Raw genomic sequence first — 19559 nt, 5'->3', positions numbered from 1 at the left:
CAAACTTTTGTAGTTTAGGTAGTGCATAGTAGGAAATGCACAGCGTGTGGTCCTGTTCTGTGGCAGCCCAGTCACAGGAACTCTGGGCAACTCTCTGTAGTGTGTTCAGCACTGATTATGGCTGTCTGAGTTGCCTATTGAGACATCATTAGGTCTTCCAGCTTACCTTGTTTCCATAAGAAGCCTGTCTTACCTTACAAACATGAAAACATTGAACATACATGGTAACCATAAATACTTCAGCAAGATTATTAAAATGATTATTGGCATTCAGCTTAATGCAGCAGAAACTCCCTGATGTTCTGTGGAAATGCACCCAACGAATCCTAGTGAAGATTTGTGGATGCTCACAATCGAGATGTCATCTGATCTGGCTCTAGCAATAGGTATGCCGGCTGTCTTCAGAGATCCACCTTGGCTGGAGATAGTGACAGCAGGCATGCAGGTGGCTGACCCTCTCACCCAGCAGGACAGCAAGATCAAGATTTTTTTTTTAAATTTTTATTTATTTGAGAGTGACAGACACAAAGAGAAAGACAGATAGAGGGAGAGAGAGAGAATGGGCGCCCCAGGGCTTCCAGCCTCTGCAAACGAACTCCAGACGCGTGCGCCCCCTTGTGCATCTGGCTAACGTGGGACCTGGGGAACCTAGCCTTGAACCGGGGTCCTTAGGCTTCACAGGCAAGTGCTTAACCGCTAAGCCATCTCTCCAGCCCAAGATCAAGAATTTTTAACCATCTCACCCATCTGTGTATGAATTCATTCTCTGATTTATTCAACAGATATTTAATGAGAACACACCAAGTCGCCTACCAATGGTGAGCCCCTCGGGCTCAAGGATAAATCAGCAACACCTTCATGGTACAAAAGGAGAGACATACATTCAACCAATTAGATACAATAGCCAACGCTTGAGATCAACTCCTACAATGACTAATGAGTCAGGATAAAAAGATAAGGAAGATTAAGAAGAAATTATTCAACCAAAATAAGCCAGATCGTTTTCACTTAATTTTTAAACTTTCACCTAAGTTTTTTTGTTGTTGGTTTTTTTTTGGTTTTTCGAGGTAGGGTCTCACTCTAGCTCAGGCTGACCTGGAATTCACTATGGAGTCTCAGGGAGGCTTCGAACCAACGGTGATCCTCCTACCTCTGCCTCTCCAGTGCTGGGATTAAAAGGCGTGCCCCACCATGCCCGGCAACTTTCACCTAAGTTTTAAACTTCAGTCTTGGAACCTGGCTATACATTACATTCTTTGAGCAATGACACTTCAAAGCCACAAAAATTATATCGTTGTGGCTTGACTGTGCCATTTCCCCCATAGACTCATGTGTTGAACGCTCAGTGTCCAGCTAGTGGAATCTTTAGGAGTTAGAGCCTTGCTAGAGGAAATAGGTCACCACAGGGGTGGGGCTTAAGGTTTTATAACCCAGCTGGACTTCCTTTTGGCCCTCTGCTTCCTTAGCATAGGAAGGAAGGGCATGCGTTCCCTGGGTCTGGCTGCTGCAGGGCACTCACCATATACTTCTAGAAGGCTCCCTGGAGGCCATAGCAAGGTCTGAGAGCAGAGGACAAACACCTTTTCAAAAGCAACGCCTTTTTAAGAAAAATTGCCATCTTACTAGGAGAGCAGAGAGCAGGACTCCCTTGATCTTGGTTTTATTGAATAAAGGATCCCTCGTCTCTAATGTTGTGCTTCAAAATGAGGCTCACATTTTGTTGTAAAACTGGGAGTTGGTCCGTCAAAGAGAACTCATCACTGGGCTGTCCCATTTCTTCCTGCCAGGACATGCATTGTTCTTAGATGATTAAACTACACCCAGAGGATTAATCATACACGATTTCACATAGATCTAAACTTACATCAAGTTTGATCAACTTCATTTAAAGAAAAGCACTGTTTTTGGAGGGCAAAAGAATGATGCTACTGATTATGAGATGTGGGTGAGGCCACGTAGAGATGCCACACCACTTTTCCCAATGATCCCATGAACACTGCTGGGGACACGAAACAGCTTAGATCTTGGAGACTACTGGGGGGTTCTTGAGTTCGCTCTCCAGCCACTCAACGAGGATCTTGTTCACCTCAGCAGGCCTGGAAGGACACAAGGGCAGGTGCCTGTGTGAATCACTGTCCCACTATGGTAGAGTCATGTGAGATGAAGGGCCAGGCCAAATTAGAGCTGGGCAGAATTAAGTGTGCCAAGCTTTCAGGGAAGGTGACCAGGGAATCTATCCAGGGGAACTGCCCCCCAATCTCCTTACTTCTCCATTTGTGTCCAGTGCCCACATTCCTTGATGTGCCCCCTTTTCAGGTTGGGGATCTGAAAGAAAACCCCACCCAGCAAAGTCAGCAGTACAGTGCAAATGTGCCTGATTTCAGGTCAGTATGACTCTCAGTGGAGGCCACCTGGGAGGGGACACTTTCCTCTCTGCCCTCACCCCAACAGGCTAGATCTAGAAGGCTCCTCTTCTTTTAGGACAGGAACATGCGACTACATCAGTATTGGGAAAGAAGTGTCAGTCAGGGGAGGGGACAGTGATGTCAGTGACAAAAGCCAGGTTAGGGTAGAGCTTCAATCCACAACTCTCTCCAGCCCTACAGGAATGTCTCTCACTGCCACCTTTTCCCTCCAGCACCTGTACTGTATCCCAGAGACATCCTGATGCCCCCCCATGCCCCATGCAGAGCCATTCCATTCTCTCACCCAGGTTTCCATCTTGTTGGACATCTCAGGACGAAGTACAACGTCTTTCTCTGCTGTTACCATCAACGCTGGGATCATGATCTGGGGAGAATGATGGGTAAGAGGGACCGCTGGTACCCAGCCACGCTGATGCCCTTGGTGCCTGGGCAAGGATGACTTTGGCTTTCTTCACTACTGGCTCCCTTGAGAAGACCCTTGCTCTTGCACCGCATCTAGCCTCTGCTACCATTTTTTTCTTTCAGTTTTTTTTATAGATTTTAATTTTTTGTTTATCTTTATTTATTTATTTGAGAGCAACAGTCAGAGAAAGAGGCAGACAGAGAGAGAGAATGTGTGTTCCAGGGCCTCTGGCCACTGCAAATGAATTCCAGATGTATGCATCCCCTTGTGCACCTGGCTAACATGGGTCCTGGGGAATCAAGCCTCAAACAGAGGTCATTAATCTTCACAGACAAATACTCATTGCTAAGCCATCTCTCCGGCCCTTTTATAAATTAATATTTATTTATTTATCATAGAGAGAGAGAGAGTGAGAATGGGCACACCAGGGCCTCCAGCCACTGCAAACGAACTCCAGATGTATGCACCACCTTGTGCATCTGCCTTACGTGGGACCTGGAGAATCAAACCAGGGTCCTTAGGCTTCACAGGCAAGTGCCTTAACCACTAAGCCATCCCTCCAGCCCTGCTATCAAGCTTTTCAGAAAGGAGATGGTCACATCCTGGAATGACCTGGTCACTCAAAGAATGTTTGATTTAGGGGCTTAGAGATGGCTTAGCGGTTAAGACACTTGCCTGTGAAGTCTAAGACTCATGCTTGACTCTCCAGATCCCACGTAAACCAGATGCACAAGGAGACGCAAGCACACAAGGTTACACAAGGTGGTGCATGCGTCTGGAGTTAGATTGCAGTGGCTGGAGGCCCTGGTGTGTCAATTCTCTCTATCTCATAAAAAGAATGTCAGAGCTGGGCATGGTGGCGCACGCCTTTAGTCCCAGCACTTGGGAGGCAGAGGTTGGGAAGATTGCCACGAGTTCGAGGCCACTCTGAGACTACATAGTGAATTCCAGGTCAGCCTGGGCCAGAGGGAGACCCTACCTCGAAACCACCCCCCCCAAAAAAAAGAATGTCAAATTTAGTAATGTAGTGACTAGTGTATGTGAGGTGTGTGGATGTGACAGATGGCTACTCCTGGATACTAAGAATGTTAGATATAGCAATGTAAAGACTAGTGTATATGGGGTGTGTGCTTGTGGCAGAGAGAAAGAGAACATGCGTGTTGGCCTGCTCTATGACTGGTGTTTGGGGAACTAATTCAACGGTTTTAGGAGGGAGTGTGTGTGTACATGTATGTGGGGTTCATGTGTCCACATGCTTGTGAAGGCCAGAGGACAATCTTGGGGGATAACTTCAAGAGCACCATTCACCTCCTTTGAGAAGGAGTCTGTCATTGGCTCATAGCTCACCAAGTAGGCTAGAAGGTCAGCGAGCTCCAAGGATTCTCCTGTCTCCACCTCCCCAGTGCTGGGATTATAGGTGCATACCACCATGGCTGGCATTTTATGTGGGTGCTGGAAATTGAATTTATAGGTCCTCATATTTGCAAAGCAAGCACTTTACCCACTGAAACGTCTCCTCAGCCCTCAATATTCTTTTTGATTATTAAAAAAAAAAAAAGGCAAGATTCCAGAGGGCGAGAAGTGCAGTCAGTTACTAGTGTGCCACAAGAGGGGACAGAAATGACTTCTGTGTGCTGACAACACTCCAGGCATGGTAAGCGAGCACCGTCTTCCACTTACTCACTTTCTTCTTACTCTAGCATTTTTATCACTTTATTTTCCTTTTTGATCCCCAGTGCCAGACACTAAAGCCGAGGCCTTGTACTACTAGGCAATTGTTCTACCATTGAGCTATAACCCCAGCCCCTTCTTACTTTAGCTTTACTCTTTATTGTCTTGCTAAGTTCATCCTCCTGTCTCAGTCCCCCATGTAGGAACCACTACATCTGGCATTTTTTTTTTAATCATTTCCCAGCAGCCTCAATCTTTCCTAAGGAACTTGCAGAATGTCATACCTCATCTTATTCCACAGGAACCCAGCAATTTTTGTGGTGGAAACTAATATTGAAGCTGTTGTGGGGCTCTGTAGATTCTAGAATGTCCTGGGCCAAAGGATATACTGGAGGTATGGGTATGAGAGGAGGTGGGAGAGGAGTTGAGAAGATCTGGTAGGTGATTGTAGAGAAAGAGGTGCTCAGTCTTAGCACCGATGGAGTCATCTTCCCAGCACCTTGGTCAGTATTTCCCTATGTTCCTTGATAGATGTGGTCTATGAGATGGTTCTGTCAGTCACAGATAGATTCAGGGTGATAATGACAATGAGCATTAGATAAAGAAATACTCCATGCCAAGTCCCATTCTTGTGTGTGTGTGTGTGTGTGTGTGTGTGTGTATGATATGCATGCATATCTGTGTGTGGGTGTCTGTGTGTATGGGTGCACATGATGTTAGATGTCTTCCTTAGTCACCCTCCACCTTACTGGTTGAGACAGGGTCTCTAACTGAACCTAGAGCGTGCTGGTTCAAGTAATCTAGCTAGCCTGCTTGTCTTGGGGATCCACCCGTCTCTACTGCCTAAGCTCTGGCATTACAGGCACATGCGACCATGCCTGGCCTTTGCGTGGCTGCTGGGTATCTAAACTCGGGTCCTCACTCTTGCAAGGCAAGTACTTCGCCAACTGTACTGTCTCCCCAGCAACAGGTCCCATCCTTAACGTTTTCTGTGCGTTAAGCTTTTCCAGGCTTGTAAGATGTTCACACAGCTCTGAGCAGGATATTGTTCCGCTATCTCCTCACTGCAGAGTGGACAACCCAGGGTCACACTGGCTAAGTGGCTTTCTCAGAGTCATACAGGGCTTAGATTCCAACCTGCTTTTAACCACAACACTGCATGACCTAAGACCCCGAGACCTTCTTTGGGAGAAAAGGGCCCTCTCTCCTTTGTTCACCATAGTCTATCATACCTACTGGTCCATGGCAAATGTATCCACTTATGTGGAATAAAGTAAAAAATAATAATAATAACTGGGCTCCCAAGAGAGCTGACAAAAAGCCTGGTTCCCACACTCTTTTTCTGGATAAAAATACAATTAATCCCAGCACTTGGGAGGCAGAGGTAGGAGGATCGTCATTAAGTTCAAGACCACCCTGAGATTGCAGAGTGAATTCCAGGTCAGCCTGAGCTAGAGCGAGACCCTACCTTGGTAAACCAAAAATCAGACTGGCCTTTTTTTTTATTGGGGGGGTGGTATTGGTGCTCCAGGGCCTCCAGCCACTGCAATTGAACTCCAGACGTGCGCCATCTTGTGGACATGCACGACCTTGCGCCTTTGCGTCACCTTACGTGGGACATCTGGCTTATATGGATCTGGAGAGTTGAACATGGGTCCTTAGACTTTGCAGGCAAGTGCCTTAACCTCTAAGCCATCTTTTCAGGTCCCAGTTTATTATTATTTTTTACTTTTAATATTTGGAATGTCAAGTTGTTCCCTTCTTAGACCTAAAGATTAGAGATGGTCTCCTGGACAGATGAAGAAACTCAGAGACAAAATCAAAGGTGACAGAACAAGGTTAAAGCCACACCTGGCTGGGAGAACCCAACATGCCATCGTGGTCAGGGCACCATTATCCACATCACCCTTGGGAGGAAACCTGGCCCATCGGTGACCTTGGTTCAGTCCGCTGCCAGGAGACCTAGGTTACCCCAGATGATGCTGCACTTGCCTGGGTAGAGCACTGCTCATCCCCAGCACTTCCAGCCCCCATGCCAGGGGTGGCATGGGCAAGTGGCTCCAACAGCAAGCCTTAAGCAGGGCCCCGTCCAGCCCCAGAGAAAGGTAGGAAGCTGGTGGGTCTGTGTAACGCAGCTCTGATCAGGGGTCCTGTCAGGTGGTGGCTCCCTGTGTGTGCATGGTGTGAGGTAGTGTGACAGAGTGTGTGGGGGGGTGAGTGTGTGTGATGTGCCTAATGTGTGGTGTGAGTGTGGTGTATGAATGTGTGTATGTGTGTGTGTGCTGTGATTGTGTGTGGTATGGGTGTGTGTAAGTGAGGTGTTATGGTGTGAGTGTGTGTATGTGTTGTGGTATAAGTGTTTGTGGTATGAATGTGTGTGTGTGGTGTGAGTGTGATGTGCGAATATGGCCTGTGGTATGTGCATGTATGTGTACATTTGTGTGGAACCAGAGGACAGTGCACTCTCCTTCCGCCCTATGTGGTGTGAGTGCCTGTGGTATGCCTGTGTGTGGTGTGAGTGAGGCATGGGGTATGTGCGTGTACATGCATGTGTGGAACCAGAGGACACTGCACTCACCTTACGCCCTGTGGCTTTGCAGTACCACTCCCAGTTCCTTTGCATGTTTCGATACCAGTTTAGGGGACCTCTGGGGAGCCGATCAGAAAGTAACATGGTAAGCATTGAAGGGTTAACCGCTGTCATCCCCCCAGAGGGACCCTCACTGCTCAGAGTCCACCATGCCAGGGAGGGTGAGAGTCTACAGGGATTCTGGACTCATACTGCAGGTCCAGAGGACTGTGCCACCAGGCTGGCAGCTTCTGGGAGGAGCTGGAGACCCAGTGACAAGAGGCCCTTGGAGTATGGAGCAAAGGCATCCAAATGCATGTCACTTTTAATTTATGTGTATTCTTTTACTTCTCTGATGATAGGAACACAGAGCTACCATCTAATTCTCTGAGAACTTATGGTTTAAAATCAACCTAAGACCTCTGCCTTGGGGGGAGATCCTTAAATACAAGCAAGCTGGGCTACCCCAAACTAGGCTGCCCAACATAGGTAGTGGGCCTCCTAACACTGGGGTCATTCAGGCAGAAGCTGGCCACCATGGTGCTCATGGGGACTGTGGTGGGCACCCTTCTCTTTACCTGAAGCCAGTCTTCTTGAACTGCTGTACATAAAACTCCAAATCCTCCTCAGTAAGCATCTTGCTGAGGCCCGGGTCTTCTGGAGCATTCACAAAGAGCCCCCCTGAAAAACAAGCCATGTACGTGCTTTCCCCTCGCAGGCATGGTGGTCCCAAGGCTGCCATTCCCAGCTCAGGTCACACACCTGCACAAGCCTCACGCATCCCCCTGAACGTGGAGTGCAGGCTTCCTGAGCCTCTCTTCCTTGCACACACTCGGCTGTCTCCTCAGAAGCTCCACACTGTGATCGCACTGTGATTCCACCATCCTGCAGTGCCCCACACAGACCTCATGGCTTTGGGATAAGCCATAGCATGCCCTTCTCCTGGCACATGCCCTGTCTAGGTTCCAAGGTGCCACTTTCAGGCCCACCTCACTGCCTCCCAGCTCTTGTAGCCTTACCCCCTCCTGCATTCCCTTCCATTACACCTGGGCTAAACAGCTGGACAAATTTATGTCCTTTTTGTCATATGACCAAGAATTCTCATATTTGCTTGCTGTTTGCCTCTTAGCCAGGAAGGACACTATGTGGGGGCTGGTGGGGAGGCTGTGACCCTGTTGCCTTCTGCACCCTCCCAGACCCTTCTGTGGGTTTCTCAGTCCATCTTGTGTCCAGAGGTATGTCCCAGCAATGTGTCCTCAGGACCTCCAGGGGCATTTACACTGGCGCCTGGATGGAACAGGCACACCAGCCTCAAGGTAGAAGACCCTTGAGACTTTGATGCCAAATGTCAAAGGAGAAAGAGAGCAGATGAGAGAGCTGGCGCTCCTGCCCTGCTGTTCTTGGGTGACCTGCTGCGCTCACCCCATCTGCTTTTCTCTCTGCTGCTGCTTGGCCTCCCCGTGAGACCCTGGACTACCTGAGGACAGACAACAGATTCTTGTACTTTGGCTCCAGTCCCTGCCTCATGGTGCTCAGAACACTTGAGAAATAATGAAGGAGCAGATGACTGAAAGACAAAGAAGGAGTGAGCAAGGATGCTCTCAGAATAGAATGGATGGTCTCTAGGGAAAATTCACCTCCAGCTTAGCCCCTTTCCACAACTCAATCCTCTGAAACCATTTTCTTTTCTTTCCTTTTTTTTTTTCCCCTCTCTTCTTTTGGTTTTTCAAGGTAGAGTCTCACTGTAGCCCAGGATAACCTGGAATTCACCATGTAGTCTCAGGATGGCCTTGAACTCATGGTGATTCTCCTATCTCTGCCTCCCATGTGCTGGGATTAAAGGTGTGCGCCCCCACACCCAACCATTTTCTTCATTCGTAATTAAGAGAACATAATGATAACATAAATGTAACATTAACCAATATAGAGATTATAAATAATTCATCTAAAAAGGGCTAAGCTGCATATCCTTTGCACAGAGCAAGGGTCAAACAAGTGGAAGTGATAATATTAATAAAATATAAATCCACAATGGCAAAGATGCAGTGCTAGGGAAAAGTAAGAGATTGTGGGAACAATGCTTGGTGTTGGGGATGGGGGATGAGCTCTGATTTGAGCACACTTCAATCCAACTCAGGGAGGAGAAGGAGCTGGTGTATGTAGACCCTCATTATGCTGACTGGACCTATCACTGCCTGTGAGGGACGATCCTGATTAGGTTAACTGAGGTGGGAGACTTGCCGTAAATGTGGGGAGAGGTCACTGGCTGAGCAGTAGCTTCTTCACTCTGCTCTACTTTTTTTTTTTTCTACTGTTGGACTGAGTATGACCAGCTACTTGTGCCTGACCCGCTATGATGAAATGAGCCCTTTCCCTCCATAAGCTGTTTTCTGGTCCAATATTCTGTCTCAGCAACAAGAAAGTAACTGATACAGAGACCGCAGTGATCTTCATGGGATGGAGTGGGAGTTACTGGAGCACAGAACCTTGGGGAGGAAGGGTGGGTGGGTGATGACGTCAGGGACCTGGGTGGAGCCCAGTGCATCCTGCCTTGTCTATTCTGGATGGCCTGGTAATGAAACCTCCTAGCCTGGTCTGAGGTCCTTATCAACAGAGGATGGGCTGCCCCGGACACACTCAGAGAGTCCCCAGAGCTGTTCAAGATCTGGACATCCAGCTACCTGTTAGAAAGGAAGTTGAGGCAGCCTGGTCAGGCCTGGGGTTGGAGTGAGCCCCATTCACCTATGGGGACATTTGTTGGGAACTAAGAGCTCAGGCCTGGGTTCCTGATTCGGCCCTGTTGCCTGCCTTCCCAGGGAGAGCTCTTACCTGATTCAGTGATTTTATGCATTCGGAGGAAACCCTGTGGGAAGAACAGGGTTAGAAAGAATGTCACGGCAAAGGAAGTAGATGTAGAGGGGCTGCCTGGAAACCCGTTCACACTGACTTGACATGCCTGCAGACTACACAGAGCCCTTTTCTCTCTCTGTGTGTGTGTAGGGGTTGTGGAATAAACATTGGAAACCAAGGAAAGTATAGAACGCAGTATCACTGTAGGTCCCGGGGTTTCCCGGTACACAGCACACATGGGGAAGATTAGTTCATGCATGAGGTACAGTAAGAGGTAAACGCTGACAATAACTAGGAATAAAACAGAATGCAGGAAACTAGAAAGGAGCCTCGATGGGGGGCTGGAAGAGGAGGGAATAGAAGATATGTAAGTAAAGAGATGGAGCATTGGGGGTGGAAAGATTCCAGTGGGGCTCGGGGCAGAGATGGAGGAAAGGGGGAGTGAGAGAGTTAAGCAAACTAAAGATGTTATGAAAAAGCCGTATGGAGACCTGCTTCTCTGTTAGCTAATTAAAATGTATAATTAAAAAAAAAGAGGGTTGGAGAGATGGTTTAGAGGTTAAGGCGCTTGCCTGCAAAGCCTAAGAATGCCTGCTCGAACCTCTGCAGGCCCCACGTGGCTAGATGCAGTGATGCAAGCGGACGATGTCGCACATGCACACCAGGGGGCGCACGTGTCTGGAGTTCATTTGCCCTGGCGGAAAAGGCCCTGGCATGCCCATTCTCTCTCTCTCTCTCTCTCTCTCTCTCTCTCTCTCTCTCTCACTCTGTCTCTCAAAAATAAAGTAATTTTTAAAAAGGCATAGTTTGAATAGTAGTACCCAAGAGGGTGGATGATACTGTCCGCAGAAGCCATAGGCTGTTATAGGAAAATCCCAATGTCACAGGTGGTATCCCTCACAGTGCGTTGTTGATTCAGGGCTTACCAACCACTCAGATGTCGGTCGCAGACACCAAAGCCACGTGGATAAGTCCTAGACCATGCTGCATCCCCAGCACCCCCTTTCTTCAGAGCAGCCTCCTGCCCGCCCACATGGCCCAGCCCCTGTCACTCACCTCATCACTGGTTCTGAATAAGTTTTTGAAAGACCGAGTCAGGTTCTGTTCCAGTTCAGCCTCGGCTACTCCCTAAAACAATCAAGGAAGCGACATGAAGGATCCCCTCAGAAACCCTGGAAGCTGCACCCTTCCCCACCTGACTGAAATCCAGAAGCACCCTGGTTGCTAAGGGAGGGGGAAGACACTGGTAAACTGCCCATACTCCAGAAAATATCCCCCCATCCATGCTCAAGCAAGCAACCCTAGTTTAATTCAGTGGGCCACAAAAAAATAAAGAAAGAAAGAAAGAAAGAAAGAAAGAAAGAAAGAAGGAAGGAAAGAAAGAAGAAAGGGAGGGAGGGGGGAGGGGGGAGGGAAGGAGGGAGGGAGGGAGGAGGGAGGGGGGAGGGAGGGGGGAGGGAGGGAGGGAGGGGGGAGGGGGGAGGGAGGGAGGGAGGGAAGGAGGGGGGAGGGAGGGAGGGAAGGAAGGAAGGAAGGAAGGAAGGAAGGAAGGAAGGAAGGAAGGAAGGAAGGAAGGAAGGAAGGAAGGAAGGAACCAACCAGGAACGAAGGATGGGGATTAGCTGGGAAGGAGTTTAGTGGGAATAAGAGGGGAACAAAGAGGGTACTGGGGGGGAGGTGAATATGACTAAAATGCATTATGTACATATATGTAATTGCCAAAAATAGAATGAAATTGACAGATTGAAAATTTAAAAACAAAAGCCAGAAGGCCCCAGCCTCTGTCCCACACAGCCCACAATTACAAGAATTGCATTAATCTGAATCGTACATCAGAAAAAGATGACAATAATGGATCCGATGCTAACAGCGGCTCTCGCTGGGAGATGGGTTTGTGGATGTTGCTTCTATGTGTTCTCAAATTTCTACCTTGAGACCGTGACTTCCCATGATTCCCCCTAAGGGGATAGGAAAAGGGGGCTGGCGTAGGTTTAGGGTGAGGGGCCCGACCAGAGGTTAGAGGAGGAGAAACGCTCCAGGGATCTGAGCAGACAAGAGCTGAAACCGGAAAGTTCCGCCCACAGCTCTTTCCTTCACGCAGTTTGATTTTACTACAGTAATTTCAACCGAAAGGTCTTCAATGTGGGTCTAACTTATTACAGACCTACAGAACGCCAGGGATTGTCTTCCTCAGGACCGAGCAGCCAAGGTCCATTGTTAAGGGCGGGACACATGACCTTGGTGGTGATAAATTACCAGGTTCTTCTGCCTTACAGGAGGGTTATTACAGGTAATTGCTTATCTATTACAGGCTACAGGAGGCTCTCCACACTTCAGGTCTGGATGCTGGGCTATAGGAACAAGGGATGGGAGGGGATGGTGGTGTATGCCTGCTGACTTCTCTTCCGCTTCCTTTCCCTTTCTTTTCATCATTCTTTTGATGTTAACAGACACAAGTTGCTTAACTTTCTTTTTGTTTTTCAAGGTAGGGTTTTACTCTAACTCAGGCTGATCTGGGCTGGCCTTGAACTCACAGCAATCCTCCCACCTCTGCCTTCCGAGTGCTGAGATTAAAGGTGTGTGCCACCATGCCCTCGCTAAGATGCTTAACTTTTGCAAAGCAGAGGTGACCCCATAAGGGAAGGAGTTTGCCATTACAAATATATTCAAGTATCAGAAATAGTTCACCTGACATTTCTTGTAAAGGGTTAATAGTCACTAATTCCTATAGCAAATACTATGCACCTCTAAAATGTGCCAAAGAATTTTTGGGGGTGCAAACAGCAGACATAGATAGAGGAAGATAAGTGGGGCATGGCTGGGTGGGTTGGAGGAAGGGCGTTCCAGCTTGAAGGGAGACGGCTGGGGATGCATAGGCTGGCCTGACCAGGGGATGCCAGGTGAGAGAAACAGATGTTCACGGTGGCACATGCATCTGGAGTTCATTTGAAGCAGCTAGAGGCCGTGGCATGCCCATTCTTATTCTCTCTTTCTGTCTCTCTCTCTCTCATTTCTATCTACCTTTTCCTCATAAATAAATAAATGACAAACAAAATATATACATAAAAATTTCTCAAACTTTACTCTTTGTCTGTGGATTTCATTTGTCCAAATTCCAAAGACAAGAACCTGGAGGCCACTGACTCAGTGGAAGTTTTGTGTGACCATGAATGTCTGACACCCTCACCCCTGAGTGACAGCCCAACCAGGAGCTGAGGAGAACTCCATCGCTCTCGAAGACCCCCCCCCCCAAGCTCCCACATCATCACCTTTTACATTACAGTGAGACGGCCCCCACCGGCACATACCCAGATCACAAGTGGTTGTTCTTCTGACGTCCCTTTTTTCTTTTTCTTTCTCTTTTCTTTTCTTTTCTTTTCTTTTCTTTTCTTTTCTTTTCTTTTCTTTTCTTTTCTTTTCTTTTCTTTTCTTTTCTTTTCTTTTCTTTTCTTTTCTTTTCTTTTCCTTCCTTCCTTCCTTCCTTCCTTCCTTCCTTCCTTCCTTCCTTCTTTCTTTCTTTCTTTCTTTCTTTCTTTCTTTCTTTCTTTCTTTCTTTCTTTTTTTGTTCTGAGGTATGGTCTCATTCTAGCCCAGGCTGATCTGGAACTCACCTCTGTATCCCCAGCTGGCCTTGACCTCAGGGCAATCATCTTACCTCAGCATCCAAGTGCTGGGAGTAAAGGTGCCACCACCATTCTCGACTTTATCTTCTCCTTTCTAGGCCTCACCTTTATTCCATTCTCCTTCTCGGTACAATGGGCTTTGATGTGGGTGGGCAGATAGAGTGCTGTCTCTGACTTTTACCGACTCTTGTCCTCCATTTGCTCTCCCCAGGTCCACTCTCCTGGGGTCCGTATGAGAGCAAAGCCCTGTCAGGGCCTCTGAGGGTCTCTCCAAACAGGGACTACTCTCCATAAATACGAATCATGATAGCATGCCCTTGTTTGATTATTTACAATCTACAGCCTCCCGTGTCTACCTCTTGCTTTGGCATTCATCGCGTTGTAGCAGGGCACCATTGATTCCCCATTGTAATTGGATCTTACAAATGGGTGGGCCCGTAATTACAAGCTGACGTGACTTTCATCAGGACTCCCCAACCGCAGACCTAGCAGCACAGGTGCTTAGTGACTTCTTCCTGCCCTGCACCAGCAGCACGGGCCCGGAGCTCCCGAGAGGCATAAGGTTCAGAGAGGCAGAGAAGGTGATCCGTGCAAGTGTGCAAGGACTCCGGAGTTTGTAGATGTGACTTTTGACCTTCCTCTGTGGGAACACTAGCTCAACCCCGACCGTACTCCAGGATCAGCCAAAGAAGCCACAAGAACAGTCTGAGACTCTGACCTCAAGGGGAGGCAGGAGTTGTCCAGTCTGCAGCTCTGGGACTGAGGTGACTGAGTGACTGAGGTGGGGTGGAGCTATTTGGTGGCGATGGTAGAAGAAGAGCTTTACTGGGGCTTCTTTTTTTTATGAGAGAGAGAGAGAGAGAGAGAGAGAGAGAATTGGCACACAATGGCATCCAGCCTCTGTAACCGAACTCCAGACACATGCACCACCTTGTGCACACGTGCAAGCTTGTGTCACTTTGTGTGTCTGGCTTATGTGGCATCTGGAGAGTTGAACATGGGTCCTTAGGTTTTGCAGGCAATCACCTTAACCACTAAGCCATCTCTCCAGCTCTTTCTTTTAAATATTTTATTTATTTTTTCTTTCTTTTTAAAATTTTGTTTATTTGCAAGAGAGAGAGAGAGAGTGGGCATGTCAAGGTCTCCAGCCATTGCAAACGAATTCCAGACCCATGTGCCACCTTGTGCATTTGGCTTATGTGGCTCCTGGGGAATCGAACCTAGGTCCTTTGGCTTTGCAGGCAAGTGCTTTGACTGCTAAGCCATCTCCCCAGCCCTCTCCAGCTCTTCTTAAAGGAGGTGAGATTTCCTGGAGAATACAGCACTTGGGAGAAGCATGCTAAACCAGGGAGGTGGCAAGCAGAGAATTGGCTCAGAGGACACCCACGGTCCAGCTTGCCTGGTGCCTGCCTGCGTGGCTCAGGGGTGAGAGGCTGCATCAAGGAGGGAGGCTCACGAGACTCACGGCTTCTCTCTGTGCATTCCTGTCAAAGGTGGTGATGAGATCACATCACAGGGATCACCCAGGTCCAGCGCTGTCTTTGAATCATATCTTTGCACACATACGTTGATGGCTCAAATGCTTCCATACTCTTACAGTACTCACCCTTGGGGCCCGTTTATGGGACTCTCTGATTTTAGGTGTCAGTAACACAAAGCTCAGTTCTCAGTGAGCAGAAACCCCAGGTGTTTGAAGAAAGCCCAAGGAGGATTGCTCCAAGTGAGCACTCAGCCCTGCCCACAGCTTCACAGAAGAGGCTACCTTGGCCCCTCCTGCTCACAGCCTGTTCCCACCCCAAGTGGATCTTCACAGAGATGCCCCTGTGCCCACAGAAGACCTGCTGCACTCTGTAGTCTATGCACCCAAGCCTGCCAGTAAAATAGTTTCAGACGAATAACACAGTAACTTAAAGGGGCAGAGATAAAGAGAGAGAGAGAGAGAGAGAGAGAGCGCAATAATGCGAACATGATCACTCTCGGTGGTCAACACTTACTGGTTCTTGGAAGTACACTTGGTAATCAAAATTTGGGTTGGTCTTGATGATCTCCATAGCAGACACCTTGGGATTTGCTTGCACAAAGGGTGTGTTCAAACTGGCCACTGCCCTGCAGAAATAAGAGATGCCAACATGGGCAGACCATAACAATACAGTGGACATGCGCCAGAGAGGACTTTTGAGGTCAAAAACGTTGTCTGACCTCTTTTCAGGTAGACATTATGGATTTGTTGCTATGTTTCCTTTTGGATCATTTACTAAAGTATGGAATATGCCTCTATAGTAACTTTTTGGTGAATCTGATTCTTAAGAACTGAACTCTTGTTTCCGGTTTGAATGAAATGAAAGTAAGAGAAAAGGGGTGCACAGACACTTCAGAAATATTTTAGGAAATGTCTTGTTCTCTTAAGTCTCTGAGGTAACCCTCCTACAGAGCAATGCACTCTGGTGGGTCTGTTCTTTGAAATGTAGCCATGCAAAAAGTACCTGGGCGGGGGGAGAGGGCTGGTGAGATGGCTCAGCAGTGAAAGGCCTTTGCTTGCAAAGCCTGCTGGCTGACAGTTCAGTTCCCAGCCACCTGCATAAAGCAGGACGGACATTCATTTGCAGTGGTAAGGGAGCATGCAAATACATACTATTTTAAATATCTTATTTATTTATCTGAGAGAGACAGAAGGAAGGAGGCAGAAAGAGAGACAAAGAGAATGGGTACACAAGGGAACTGCAAATGAGCTCCAGATGCATGCACCACTTTGTGTGTCTGGCTTTACATGGGAACTGGGGTATTGAAGCCAGGCCGTCAGACTTTGCAAGCAAACACTTTAGCTATGAGCCACCTCTCTAGCCCCAAATATCTAATTTTTTTTAAAGTAACTGGATTAACTGGGGTGTACAGATGGCTGCTGAGGATGGACATTAAACCTGCTGGGATGGAGACTGTGTAGGTCTCTAACTGTGGCTTTCCAGTCCTCATGGGGTACAGCCACAAGGGCCTTCCCACCCTCTAGGTGGCAGATGACTGGTTTTCTGGCATCAGAACTCCCCACAGAGCCTTGAGATGATACCCCAATAATAACTGCATGAGCCATGTTGGTGATCATGAATGAGACACCAGATCTCTTATGTACATTTTCAGGTTATAAATCTGGGCAGGAATTCGTATTGCTGCCTTGTGGCTGAGGTAGTCAAGGCTAAGTGGTGAGTGACATGGTTTGTCACATGCAACTTCAGGGCAGAACTGAAAGCCATGAACGTGCACACATGCTCTCCCCCCACCCCCATCGCATCTCGTTCTATAGCACAGGTTGGCCTTGAACTCACAATCCTCCTGTCTTGGCCTCCCAAAGTACAAAATACACTACCACACCTGTTTCCTGACTCGGGATCCAGGCTGACTTCTCTCCTGGTGCTTAATTCTGTGACTCCAGCACCCATTACCTCCTCACCCATGTGCCTCAGAATCAGCCGGTAGTCTCCTGCATCCCCACAAGCCACTCAGGCTCTGAATAATTTGTCCCATGGCCAGTAATTGGGACAGGAGCTGCCTTTTCCTGGGGCATGAGCTCGGGAGGCTGTCATAGTATGCCAAAAAGAGCCAAGGGTTAACTTATCTAGCATCTGGTGTTTTTTTTAGAAATTTTCTGGGGCAGAAAATCCTGGGAACAATTCTCAGGGGAATATACTCCCAGTATTTTTTTGTTAATATATATGTTTATTTATATGTAAGCAAAAAGAGGGAATGAGGGAGAGAGTGAAAGAAGACAAAAACCAGGGCTTCTTACTGCTGCAAATAAACTCCAGATACATGGACCACTTTGTGCATCTGGCTTTATGTGGGTATGGGGGAATTGTTCCTGGGCCGTTAAGCTGTGCAAGCAAATACCTTTAACCACTGAGCAATCTTTCCAGCCCAAGCCCAGTATTTTTTTTTTTTTTCGAGGTAGGGTCTCACTCTAGCCCAGGCTGACCTGGAATTCACTATGGAGTCTCAGGGTGGCCTCAAACTTACAGCAATCCTCCCACCTCTGCCTTCCGTGTGCTGAGATTAAAGGCATGTGCCACCACGCCCAGCCCAGTTTTTTTTTTTTTAAATAAAAATAAAAACAAAACCTTCACTGTGTGTGGCTGCTTACCTCACTCTCTCAGGATAGAAGAAAGCCATGTTCCACACTAGCACACCAGCCCAATCGTGGCCAATGAACACTGCTTGAGCAATGCCCTAGAGAAATGAGAAGCAACCCAATGTAGATGTGTTTCTGGAATGAGGTATGAGGAGCTCAAATCCCTCCCTGGCATTCCCAAGGACTCACCAACATATCCCCAGTAGCTCCTATCAGGTGCTTACGCTCCTCAACTTCCATTCTAAACCTCCTTGACCCCCACTAGTCACAAGTGACCAGACTTTTGAATTTCCTTAGAGGACCAAAGTTAGTGGCCATGAGTTGCTTCTTTCTCCCCATCTTCCCTGAAAGCCCAGTTTCGCTTCATTTCCACCTTCCTTATCTCTTAACATATGTTTAACTTCCCTCTCCACTCTCCAAGTTTAGCCTTCATTGGTTACAGTTCTACCCTCACTCTCTGGGGGATCTTTGCTCTCTTAATTAGCCACAAGAAGATGAATTGCATCTTTTGTCTCCTCTTCCCTTTCTTCTACTGTTACTGCTGACAACTAGCTCTCCTTGACTGAACACTGACTATGGTTCACATCCATGCCTGGAATCCTCCTGATGGCTTACAATGCTTATTTCACAAAGGAAAGAGACCCCATGGAATGAAAGACAGTGAGGTGGCCACCCTCAGGCCTCACAGAGGATAAGTCATGGAGCTACAATTCCAACTCACATCCCACAACCTGAAATAAATCAGGATCTCAGCCGGGCATGATGTTGCACACCTTTAATCCCAGCACTCGGGAGGCACAGGTAGGAGGGTTGCTGTGAGTTCAAGGCCAGCCTGAGACTACAGAGTGAATTCCAGGTTAGCCCTGAGCTAGAGTGGGCCCCTATCTCAAAAAAAAAAAAAAAATCATAAATCAGGCTCTTTCTCCTCCAACCCACCGCCCACTTGTTGGCAAGCTGAGAAACTTTCTGAAGCTATAACCTCCCCACCTCCACCATAGGTGCTTTTTTGGCCCAGGTCCTTGCTGTGTTCTCTTCCTTAGCATTGGTCTATACCTCTCAAAGGACCCTTTATGTCCCAGAAGGCAGGCTTTATCCCTCCTCTCTCTCAAAGGCCTGTTCTCCTCAGCAAGAGCTGCATGGGGTTTCTCGCAGCTCACCCTCCTGATTCAGAGAAAGGACAGCTCCGTCACCACATCCGTCTTGTAAGCTTTTGTGGACCTGGCTGTCTAGGCTCTGAAGTTCTTGGCTTTGTTCCTTCCTGTACCTCTCATGGGGAACTATTTCAAAGTTTGGTCCAGCACCCTCCCACCTTAATGGACACTGGCCATGAAGGACACATCTGCTACAACTGCTTCAGTGATCACTCTCAGGGGCATATTCCCATCTCCTCTGCGGCTGGTATAGGGTCTTCCCATGTGCTCATTCTCACCAGGCCATAGATGGACACTTGCAACACCAAGGCCCTCTTTCACCAGGCAGAGCTGTTCTCAGTCTGTCGACAGCATGAATCAGAAGTTCCTGGTCAAGACTGGGTAGCCTCATTGGGCCATGCTCACTTAGATGTCCCCACCACACACAGCACTTCCAAACCCAATGCTACGGAGCAGAGACCATGCAGAGGTAAGACTGTCACCCCTCCTCTCCTCCCGTGTCTGGCACAGTGAACCAGAAGTCAGTCATCTCAATCTTCTGTCTTGCATACAATTAATAATCACACTGCCCTCTCCTTCCACTGTCACTGACCTAGCAAACTCCTTCTCACCAGCACAGCCTGCAGTGTCCTCATTCCAACCCAGCCTTATGTAGACAGGCAGGGGGCACAATAGAACAGTCTCTTGGACAGTGCCTGTAGGTCATCATGGTGATTTGTGTTCATGTCTAATCATCAAGCTTACATTGC

General features: G+C 48.0%; 1 protein-coding gene across 1 annotated transcript in view; it reads right to left on the bottom strand.

The window, feature by feature from the left end:
- Window positions 1-748: 748 nt before the first annotated feature.
- Window positions 749-19559, bottom strand: part of Ephx2 (epoxide hydrolase 2) — a 46988-nt gene continuing 28177 nt past the window's right edge. The window contains exons 11-19 of the mRNA XM_004665840.2: window positions 17672-17757; window positions 15537-15648; window positions 10976-11047; window positions 9899-9932; window positions 7648-7750; window positions 7079-7148; window positions 2710-2790; window positions 2267-2325; window positions 749-2096 (exon numbers count right to left, since the gene is read on the bottom strand). Coding sequence (XP_004665897.2) covers window positions 2018-2096; window positions 2267-2325; window positions 2710-2790; window positions 7079-7148; window positions 7648-7750; window positions 9899-9932; window positions 10976-11047; window positions 15537-15648; window positions 17672-17757 — 696 coding nt within the window. The 3' untranslated portion in view covers window positions 749-2017. The remainder of the gene's footprint in view (window positions 2097-2266; window positions 2326-2709; window positions 2791-7078; window positions 7149-7647; window positions 7751-9898; window positions 9933-10975; window positions 11048-15536; window positions 15649-17671; window positions 17758-19559) is intronic.

Source organism: Jaculus jaculus, chromosome 12 (assembly GCF_020740685.1).
Source record: "Jaculus jaculus isolate mJacJac1 chromosome 12, mJacJac1.mat.Y.cur, whole genome shotgun sequence".
NCBI lineage: Eukaryota > Metazoa > Chordata > Mammalia > Rodentia > Dipodidae > Jaculus > Jaculus jaculus.
The sequence above is the reverse complement of the archived record's forward strand: the minus strand, read 5'-3'. Positions and strand labels throughout refer to the sequence as shown.